The sequence below is a fragment of the Anomalospiza imberbis genome, chromosome 4, assembly GCF_031753505.1.
Source record: "Anomalospiza imberbis isolate Cuckoo-Finch-1a 21T00152 chromosome 4, ASM3175350v1, whole genome shotgun sequence".
In the NCBI taxonomy this organism is placed as follows: Eukaryota; Metazoa; Chordata; class Aves; order Passeriformes; family Viduidae; genus Anomalospiza; species Anomalospiza imberbis.
Window position 1 is genome coordinate 47,427,984 of NC_089684.1, and position 10,935 is coordinate 47,438,918.

Genomic DNA, 10,935 nt, shown 5'->3' on the forward strand with positions numbered 1-10,935 from the left:
ATAATTGATGTATAAATTACTATTATTTAGGTATAACAGCAGATACACAGGTCCGTTAGAAAATACAGGAATTTTGCTTTGTATAAGTTAATTATTGCCAGCAGTTGGTATATAAGGAGTCCACACCCTTCTCAAAGAAAGTATTATGACATATCTTTAAAAAATGCCAATGCACATCCATTCAAGAACTGGACTGGTTGCTATTTCTTACAAAAAACTCATTTGGTCACACCACAGTGATGACTCTATAAGCAAATAAAGGGGCCACAAACTATGCGAAAGCATTTCTTTTTCCCTTTTTTACAGTCAGTATTTTCTTCAGTTATTCTTTGAATTGTGTAACTCAGAGTGAAAAGCAATTCAAGTTTTTCTTAAACAACAAACTACAAAACCCCCTCCATCTTTAGTCTTTTTATTATTTGTATTACTTGTTTTTAACTAAAAATATTTTGACGCTTGAATCTGGTCAATAAAACCAAAGTACTCTCTACATTAACTAAGAAGTAATGAAATCCTGTTAGATTTTCTTCTCTGAAGCTTTTTTAACACAAGCATTTTAACATCAAAGAATTGCTATGAATTTCATCCCTCAAGCTCAAACTGATAATGTATACAATGTCATTATATTTTGAAGGCAAATACATTTTTGGTGAAAATGTCCCTTTTGCTGGGTAACAGTGATGCCATACAAATATATGAAATATATCCTTTTGCAAAGGATGACCTTTCTTTGGCAGAACAATTTTCTATCCATCCAAACCATCCTGTTCTACTAAACCTTTTGAACATTAGAAAACATAGCCTGCTTCATGAGGAAGTTCTGCTTGGCATATAAATTTCAGCTGATTAAAACCAGTTCTTAACTGCTGAAGTGCTGGCATCCTCTGGCAAACTTCTGGACTCACACTTAAAAATCCAAAGATTGGAAATGCTGCTTTCTGATGAGCTTGTCAGCAACCACACATGTGATTGCTGAAGTTACTTACAAAGTGGAAAACAAAGAGGATTGTAATGAGTAAACCATGGGCTGTGCAAGCTTTTTTGTGACAGGAAGATCAGTGACCACAACTGAGGAACTACAGTACTACAGTGCAGTTACCAATCTTCAAGGCCTCTGGTAGGTTAACATATTGTAAAACATCTAATAGGGGTGAATACTCCTTTTTAGAAAAGTCCAAACTAAAAAAAAAGACATTCTGACGTTTTTCACCCCTTGCCTACAGCCCATCCTCTACCTAGTATTTTTAGAAGTAGTGCATGGATTGTAAAATGGATTTTGCATTTATAAAAGAATAAAAATTAACAGGACTGCTTTAATATTAATAAAGAACAATACTTTCCCAGAAAATGAGGAAAAAAAATTGAAAAGCTTAAATGGGTTCTAATTAATAGATGTATTAGGAAGAAGTATGGAAATAAGTAAAGCCCCTTCTTAATCCTCAAAATATAAAACAAAGTGGAAATTTTTCATTGCATGTTCTGGTTTTCTCCTACCTTTGAATACTTAATTCTATAACCTCATGTAACTTTTTAAGCCAGTAGCAACTGTTTTCAGGCCTCTAATGAATTTTCTTTTTCTTAAACTTGGTCTTAGTTTAGAAATAAAAAAGTACAGGCACATTCAGGGATTCACAATCCATTCAGGATTCCTTGGGTAGAAGAGCTGAGATGTATTAAGAATTGTATTTGCTAAAATTTTTTTGTGACATCTAATCAATGTTCATTAAAAACATCAAAAAAGAAAAAATCTTGCATAAAATTTTATATTAAAACTAAAGGGGTTAAACACTGTTTTCTTCATATTATGTCTCCAATGAATATCCTTCATGTAGAGTATCTGCAAGCTCACTTGGCAATAAATTATAAAAATATAAAGAAAGCCAGAAATATTAAGGCCATCACCAAGATAATAGCAGAGTACCTGCCACTTCAGCAAGGATTTTCTTTTATCATTAAAAGAAAATTGCATTTTTTAAACATGGCTTACAAAGACCATTCTTCTCTGCTAAAATTTCCCAAGAAGAGATGCTGCATAAAAAAAGGATCATGTTTTTCATTGCCTAACATATAATCACCCCCAAGTTTCTGTCATGCTAATTACTGAACATTTTCACTCATTACTGCCAATAGCTGACATAAAGAGGAGTGGTCCACACTTAACAGGCCTCACAGACAAATTTCAATAGGACTGCAGAAAAGTAGAGCATTCTAGTAAAAATGGGTGGGCTGAGTTTGCAATTCCTGATACTTTGATGATGAACTTACTGCTTGAGTGTTTCACTGACTGAATAAAACGTTGTCCTCCTCATATGCCAAAGCTGGGTCTTCCATGCTCTCCAGCAAAGTGTGGCTGGTTTCAAATTCACACTGTGGAAGTGATGGTTCTTTAGCAACAGTGGACATCAATTGACTCCAGGTGATGTTAGTGTTTTTGAAAGCATGCAGTAGGAAAATGCCAATAATGATGCTGCAGAATCCACTCAGGGTTCCAATGATATCACCCAGTTCCATACTACTCCACTCCTTGAACAAGATGATGGAGCATGTCACCACTGTCGTAGTGAAGCACACGTAATAAATGGGTGTCACAAGGGATGTGTTGAACACGTCCAGTGCTTTGTTGAGATAGCTGATCTGAGTGCTGACTGAGAGCACCAAGATGCCCACCAAAATGTAAACCAATGGATGGCGATAGGCTGGCTTCCTCTGCAGCATTTGTTTAATGGCAATGCCCAGGCCTTTCACGGACGAGACAGAGAAGGCACCGATGAGTGAGCAAATTAAAATGTAGATCAGTATATTTGTCTGACCTCTCTTTGGAGCCACAACAACGATCAGGACAAGGGCAACGACTGTTAGGAGAACAGCAAATGTAACAAACACTGTAAAAAAGAAGAAAGAAGAGTAATGCTTATGAGATAGAACACCAGACTATGCCCACAAACATGCTCAGAGTTGTTCAGTGTCCTAGACACTTCCCCATGTGTGCAGCATGTGTTCACTGCAATCGCATACGGACCTGGATCTTGCAGCTTTCTTTCCATCTCGTCTAGTGAGGTGACCTCCTCCTCCTCTGGAGCATGAATAACCATGACTGTTGACCCCAAAATGCTCAGTACACAGCCCAGCTTTCCATGAATATTCAGCTTCTCATTTAAAAAATAGGATGACAATATAGCACTGTTCAGCAAAATAGAAATAAAATGTTCAGCTCTACCAGTCACAGAAGACATTCAAAATCTCTCTGTGTAGTATAACAGAAAACCTCTTTTGAATTTGGATATATGGTAAACCAGCCTGAAATAATCAAATTGTAAGAAGTTTTTCCAAGAAAGTTGGTCATGACCAGAAAGGCAAGGTGAGGTTTTAGGGAGTTTAGCAGCCTTCATTGCTTCCCTCCAGGTTGTAAAAGGGTCCAAATTGCTAAGGAGCTTCTCATTCCTGATTGCCTGGGTCAGGGTATGCACTCTCACTGTAGATTAACCACAAGAGCTGTTTCTTTCTTCAAAAAATGGTTTGAAGCACTTCATTTGCCATTACAACCAATGCACATGAGTTTTGAAAACTGTTCCTCATCCCTCCCCAGGCTCTCCCACCCAGGCACACTTTCTACCTGGCTTGCCAGGACTGCCCCCAAAACACAGAGAAGGCATGTCTCCCCCTTCAGAGATCAACCCCAGGATCTCCACGGGGTTGATTATTTAACTTAAGGACAATAATACGGCCTAAATAAAACCACTCACAGGGCATAATCAGCCTGTTGGAGAACAACCTTGGGCACAGACACAGGCTTAATGGTGTGTGAACACACTCACAAATAGTTATTCAACCCACGGATCAAAATACAGATATTTTTTTTCACACAAGGGTAATGAGTTCACTGACATGAAGTTCTAACAACCTCTCTGTCTCATGAAAATTTGAATGATTGCTATCCCCATCAAAGAAGGGGGCAATAAAACTCAGGCTGTTTTTGCACAGCAGCAGCCAGGCAGACAGTTAATCTGCATCTACCAAGACGCTGACCCCAGCACCACTGCAGGGACACAGTTACATTCGTTTTGCTATGATAGAACAGCTGCAGTTTGGGCAGGTAGATTATTGCAAGCTTCCTAGGGGTTTGTTTGTTTGTTTGTTTGTTTGTTTTTTGTTCAGGTTATTTTTTTGTTTTGTTTTTAATATGTGGTGCATGTTGTTTTAAACACAGTGTCTCATATAATATACTCAGTTCTTAAAAATCAGAGTTTTACATTTAAAATACTATAATTTCATTTTGCTAAAATGTTATTTCCTGTAAATTTTTAGTGTGCACGGTCCATGTCTTTTCTGCTGCTATGATAGCCACATTACTGTATGTGCTTAAGAACTTGGAAATAATTTTTTCTTCATACATAGGAAACAATAAGTCTGTGAAGGATATTTATGTTTCAAAAGAACCACAAATTTAAATTGTGGATACAGAAAAAAGCTTAGATTTTCTTTGCCTTCTTTCCAGAAAGATTTCAAAAAGACAAAACAAAACCAAAAGGTTTACTAAGTGTGTCTTAATATGAAATTATGCTCCTATAAATTGAAATTATTTTGAAAATATTCTGTGAAGGAATGCTGTATTTTTATTTAAAGTTTAGTCACAGCCAAAGAACAGGATAACAGTTTTTTTAAAAAGCTCCAGTTCTCTAGGAATAGATTAATTACTTTCTATCAGCAGTATACCTTGTTTATGCTGATAAGAATTACTTTGTGATCTAGGTGGAAAGCTACTGGGAAGGCATTCAGAGGCCTTTGCAACAAGACTTTTGATTCTATCTACCCAGAGAACTCAGTTCTAAATAACGAAAAATATCTTTCCATCAAGCAACAAAAAGCAATTTTTGCCCATAAATTGCTTTTCAGCTTTCTTATTAAAAATCTCTACTTTCAGCCAAAGACAGTATTTTTGCCCTCATGTAGTGAGCGGTTCATTTGCCAAGGCTTGCTCCCAATTGGTACTGACCTTATGAGAACACTCAGTGCACCCAAGGGGGTAACTAAGGTTGCAGGTGCAAAGGCATAGGCAGCAAAGTTTGCAGCTTCTCCTAATCCCACTGCAGAAGAAAGAATATTTGGATCAGCTTGGAGGAGGATATTAAAAGGCACACTATTGTAAACATTTCATATGACAACTATGTTAGCAAATACAAACAAAAATCTTTTTTTCTGCACTATATATGCACATTTTCATTTCAGAATTAGCTGCATAACCTCTTCTGGAAGTTACAAATGCTGAAGAAAGTTAAATGCTCTTCTCCTAAGTACTCCTAGAAACTGGACAGATGCAATTCCACAGCATTTGACCAGATATTAAAGAAAAGATGGTTACTCTGCAAAGAGTTCTCAAGACCAAATGTAGTATTTGAAAGATGGCATATGAGAACAGCTTCTCATGAATGTGATTGCAAGGACATTTCTTTTAAGTGAAGGGAATGAAAAATCAGATAATAAATCTCTTTAAAACAATCTGCTTTTTTGTAGATTTACATATAGGCTGAGAGGAAAGAGCTGACTTACTTGATAGCAGTCCAGCCCACCAAAGCCATTCCTTCAAATAAGAATATCCACCTTGTCCTGAAAGAGAAAAATAACCTTATCTTAGAATAAGCAGATCGCCTTATTGTAAGAAACAAAAAGTACAGCTTCACGTTTGTACTTACAAAGTACCAAAAGAGCATGTTACCTGGGTGCAAGAGGAAGAATATTTGATTTTGACTGACATTTTATTAACCACTCTACTGCTTTGTCACTTGGACTTCTAAAAAATGTTATTTGAGTAAATATACACAGAAGGGAAGTTTCAAGCAAAAGTAAAATGTTTATAAAGATTGTTGGTGAGTTTAAGAAATGTTTCAAAATGCTCCTCCGGGACAGACCCAATATATTCATACAGTCAACTGCAGTTTGACTCTCCTTTTATTTTAGGTTGGAAGAAATTAGGAAGAAAAATGCCCCTGTGTACATGATTTTTTTTTTTTTTTTTGCATAAAACATAAGTATATATAATATTCAGTACCAGAGTTTTTCAAATAACCAAATTCTCTGGAATAATATTTTGCAATAAACACAACAAACAAAATAAAAACTGCTAATGCTATTTAAATCCATGCAAAAGAAATTATGACAGTGCAACTGTTCTTTTTCTAGCTGTTCATCTGTTGACTTTGATGAAGGGATAGTTGTACTAACTGTAGAAACTTGTGTAATAAATGTCATTTCTACAACTCACTGCACTCACTTTAAAAAAGCAGAGCAAAACCAAAAAACTAAACCTAGTTACCAGCTTAAGACCTTCCATCTCAAATGAGGGGGAAAAAGATTGAAAAAAGAGGGAGAAGGGCATTTTGAAGGGTAAGACAAATGGAGAATTTTATTTGGGTAACAAATTGCTCTCAGTAAAGGAAATAGCACCAGCTCACTAGATTTAATACCCCCTGCACCTCCCATAGTCCTACGAGTTCTGAAATCCCAGTCCCCGTAATCACACACAGGGAAATAATACCATGTCTCCCACCCTCACCAAGACAGGACTTCTGACCACCATTAAAGCAGTTTTAAATATGTGATCTGTGACTTGAACCTAGATTTTGTCAAGTTATAAGAGGTGTCTGTGTCCCCAGCAGGAGCAAGGAGGGCACCATCACTTACCAGCTCGGGTGACTCCTCTGTCTGCCAGTTTCAAAAGTCCTTTCTTCTTCAGTATGAAACTAGAACCAATAAAGATACTGGAGCCTATAGCCAAAGCCAAGCCAATGTAGAGGTGGTATTTGCTTCCAGAAGGCATGGAAATGCTCCAGTTTGTTTCATTGCCTGTCCCCTCCATAGAGGTGAGGAGAGGAGAGCGTGACTCAGACACGTTGATGATCTGGCACCATGCCTGGCAGGAGTCACAGCAAGAAAAAGAGAGCACAGCACCTGGGAGCAGAAAAAGAAAGACAAACGATTCACAACACAGGCCCAGCTCTGGAAGAGCCCTGTCCTCACTCTGCTCACTCCTTTTCACGTCTTTGCAGAGCACCTGTAATTTCTGACTGTGCAAATAACACACAAAACCCATACAATGTACACAATGCTGCCCTGGGTCATTACCCACTCTTGTAGTTCATAGATGATTATATTATTTTACATCCGTATTTTGCACTTCATTGGCTCAGACAAGCACTAAGGGAAATACCAAGGAATGGACAAAAAAATTATTAGCTTCAGTTTAAAATTCAACTAAAAAAAAAATCTTAAAAGCTAACCTGAAACCTCAAGATGAAAGGGCTCCTTTTTGTTGTGCAGAGACCACAAACATATAGCCAAACCCATGATTTTGGACTTTGCCTGTTAAAGTAAGCCTGCTGCTATTCAAGGCTTCTTTTTTTACACTGGTAGCTGAGATTGGAAAAAAAATTGAAAAAGAGGAAGGAAAATCAAACATGGAGCAAACTCTCACTGCATATGGGCACTAAGACATTTTATGAAAACTGTTCAGTGAATACTGTGTGAGCAAAGTCTTATTTAACCAATCACAAAATTTTCAGGTGAAGGCCTCATTACACCTCACAGCAAATTTAATCTAACCTCAAAAAGCCCTGGGTGGAGGTAGATCACAGGCCACAGAGGATAGTTCCCCCAGCCATCCCTGCAACACTGCTGGAGAGCTGGGTGATCCCGAGCAGAGACCAAAGCTTCACACTCAGCCAGCCAAGCATTATCAGTATTGCTATGATGACAGTCTGTGGGAATGGTAATGTTATCGGCCTAGATTTGTTGCTAAAGGAAGAAGAGATACTGCATTTCCAAGAACAAAAAGAGTTGCTTTTTCACATGGGGAAGCAGGAGTCAGGCAGCAAAGCTGCCACAGGGCTTAGGCAGTCTAGGCTGACATCTCAGTTTGTCACAGACTGCATCAGGCAACCAGTGTGGATTACAGAATCTAGACTGGAAAACTTTTAAGAACAACCTTTTTTGAAAAGAAGGCTTATGGTGAAGACATGTTAAAATATGAAACAATTTGCAGAAGTACAAAAGCTCAGTCCACTGTGATACATAGGAAGCTGGGGATGCAACAGTTTTGTTTTCCATGTTTTCCCTGTAATTAAAATAACACATGAACAATTCATCCTGAAGAGTGACAGCATCAGTAATACACTCCCTTTTTCTCTCTTTTTTTTTTTTTCCTTCTCCCCTTTCCCAACAGAAGAAATGCCACTTGGGGACTTGGTAGAAAAGGATGTGCCTCTGTGCCACACTCAAGCTCTGGAAATAAAAATGTTAAATCAAAAGTACTTCGCTGAACAATTAACAAGAAGGAGACTCGGATAATTAATTTAATAAAGTTTAACAAAGAATTGTTAAAATACGTAAGGTCATAAAAATATCATATTTGCAGTTGGCAATGCTGGTATTAGCTCTGGGAGACTGCACCCTTTACAAGTAAGGAACAAGAGTGAGTACCTGCTCCCTGTTTTCTCATTTCATACTATACAACAAACATACTACAGGAAGTTATAATTTTATTTGAAGGCTGTGCAAACACATTTCCTTGTTTGCCAAGAGTGTTTCCATATAACAGGAGTTGTTTTGTATTGCTAAGTCAGACTCAATAAAAATGTTCCCACTAGATAGGTATGTTCATATTCCACAGCTGAAGATTAAAATCTTAGAGAACTTAGATCAACATGCAGTTACTATTGCATAGTATGTAGGATAGATAATATTCTATACTCTTATCATTACTAGAAATTACATTCGGATAATGTAAAAATACAGAATTAGCATTTGCACCTGAAAATATTTTAAAATCCCAAACTATTAGCATAGTCTTAGAAGAAGAAAAATTTGCATATACTTGTTTTGACATAATTAGTGAAGAATAAATCACAAAACAAAATTACGGAAAAGTCCTTTAAGCATAAATACATTTTCTCTTAGTAAACACATACCAGGGCAAGAAAAAAATGCCCCTGCCCATGGCATGGGGGTTGGTTTAAATAGCCTTCAAAGGTCCCTTCCAATCCAAACTATTCAATTATTCTGTGAAAAAAAACAATGGAGAGATGACTGAAATCCCTTAGCTCCCAGTACCTATGCTGATGCTAAAAACCAGGATGGTGTGAGAAGAAATAACATTCTTTACCTTCAATTAAATGGAAACATGAAGATAAACACTCCTGGTAAGTACAGTTCTTCAGCTCCCTGCAGCAGTAAAGGCAGCTTTCTATCAGTGCATTGAGTTTCTACAGTGAAGAAAATAACAATTTTCTTCCCCCTTTTTGGTGACTGGTGTACTTTCATTTAGCTGGAGATGAATGGCAGGCTTATTTTATTTCATGTGGCACTATTGCTACTTCTTCTGTGTTCTGAAGTTTTTCATTCCTCAGCATACATTACGACATCAAATAAGGAAAATGTAATCATGCCATTTGTACTAAGTCACCCAGTGACTGCCACAGGTTGTTTCTCTCCTTTCTGAATTACAATCTTTGCTCATATTCACAAAGAAGCATTGGATTTGTCCCTGAGAAGAGTAATTTTGAATGCTTATGATCTCTGTTTATTGCGCTGAGCAGCTTCTCATAGTTAAAGAAAAAAAAGGTAATTTGTTCCACTTGCATGAAAAGTGGCACGTAACTGCACTGATCAAAGAGCCACCTGAGAGATGGGAAGAGGAGGCTCATCCAGGAATTACCGTTATTTTATTACCCCTGTGACAGTCTGAGGGTCACTTGGAAAGGCTGAGGAAGATGGCAAACCACTGAGGCTGCCTGGCTTGCTCAGCACAGAGTTTCTGTAGCTAAGCAAGTTTCACCTCCTACTTCCAAATGTCAACAAACACGAACCTGTCAGCAGAACTCCTCCTTGCAGAAATAATCTCTCCCAGCTCTGACTCAAGGCTGGCAGCAACAGGAAACCAGTCTGAGCCAAGGCAGCTGCAGGTGTAACTTCTAAACTTTTTTTATGATTCAGCTATTTTTTTTCCCGTTTTTTACCCTCAGACACCTGTATATTCTCTATCTGAATTGGGTAGACCAGCCACCCTGGTGCTAACACATCTAACTTGCTGTCATTCTGCAGTCCAGGGCTGATTTGCCCTGGTTAGTGACAGCCAACTTGGTTCTTAACCTGCCACTGAAGTTACTGGTCCTAAGTCATCTCGAAAACTAATTGCTTTGATTAGACAATAATTTAACCATCTTTAATGAGCTCACGACTCAGCTCACCCCCGGCAGAAACATGAAACGTCTTTCTCGGTCACCCAGGAAATACCAAGGCCACCTTTGCCAGGGCACAGCTCGTGGGGCCAAAAGTGGGTGTATCGAGAAGCCGCAAGGAATTCTTCCCTGGCACACCTGGAGTGGAGACTCACCAAAAATCACAAAGCAAAGCTGAAAAGATGTTTAACCCGAGGCAGCCGCGGGAGAAGCACAGGAGTCTCCCCGGCCCCGGACACACGCCACTCCTCGGGAAACAACTGGGTGACGCCAGGGCGGAGGAAAATCTTACGTGGGGCTCCGGGCATCGGGGGCTGCTGGGGCGCACGGCCGCGCCCCGAGCCCCGCGAACCCTCCGCGCCCCGAGCCCCGCGAACCCTCCGCGCAGACCGAGCCACCCCCGCGCCCTCCCGCGGTGCCCCGGCCCCCGCGGCCGCGCAGACACTGACCCGCACGGCAGGACGGGCTGGCGGGCAGCGCCTCTCCGGGCCCCATGGCTGCGAGGCTCCGCGCCGGCGGCTCCGCCCGCCCGGGCGCGGCCCGGCGCACCTGGGCGCGCCCGCTCTCCCGTGGAGACGGAGGTGGCATCCCCGCCGCCTCTCTGGACCCAGCCTGGGCGGGGAAAGGGCACGCAGGGCTCCAGGAGTGACCCCCAGTGGGCTTTCTAGATCGTTATCAAGTCCCAGACCTGGGGAGTTCTATGGCT

The 10,935-nt window shown here is 39.8% G+C and overlaps 1 protein-coding gene across 3 annotated transcripts; it reads right to left on the reverse strand.

Annotated features, from left to right (window-relative positions):
• Positions 1 to 4: 4 nt before the first annotated feature.
• NIPAL1 (NIPA like domain containing 1) lies at positions 5 to 10,442 on the reverse strand. 3 transcript variants are annotated; one of them, XM_068188395.1, is made up of 6 exons: positions 10,294 to 10,442; positions 6,679 to 6,945; positions 5,548 to 5,604; positions 4,994 to 5,084; positions 3,020 to 3,180; positions 5 to 2,882 (listed from the first exon to the last, which is right to left on the reverse strand). In XM_068188395.1, the coding sequence occupies exons 2-6, from the start codon at positions 6,851 to 6,853 to the stop codon at positions 2,278 to 2,280; spliced, it is 1,089 nt and encodes a 362-aa protein (XP_068044496.1). In that variant the 5' UTR covers positions 6,854 to 6,945; positions 10,294 to 10,442; the 3' UTR covers positions 5 to 2,277. The 3 variants fall into 3 exon arrangements, with proteins under 3 accessions (XP_068044496.1, XP_068044495.1, XP_068044494.1); XM_068188394.1 differs by lacking the exon at positions 10,294 to 10,442 and adding an exon at positions 7,275 to 7,635; XM_068188393.1 differs by lacking the exon at positions 10,294 to 10,442 and having other exon boundaries at positions 6,679 to 7,249.
• Between the last annotated feature and the right edge of the window lie 493 nt (positions 10,443 to 10,935).

Coding starts and splice junctions, on each gene's coding strand:
- NIPAL1 (XM_068188393.1), bottom strand. CDS start 7,087: ATGGGTTTTGTGTGTTATTTGCACAGTCAGAAATTACAGGTGCTCTGC. Junction 5,085..5,547: donor GTGGGCTGGACTGCTATCAA/GTAAGTCAGCTC, acceptor TTTCTTCTGCAG/TGGGATTAGGAGAAGCTGCA. Junction 3,181..4,993: donor GCACTGAGTGTTCTCATAAG/GTCAGTACCAAT, acceptor TTTGCTGAACAG/TGCTATATTGTCATCCTATT.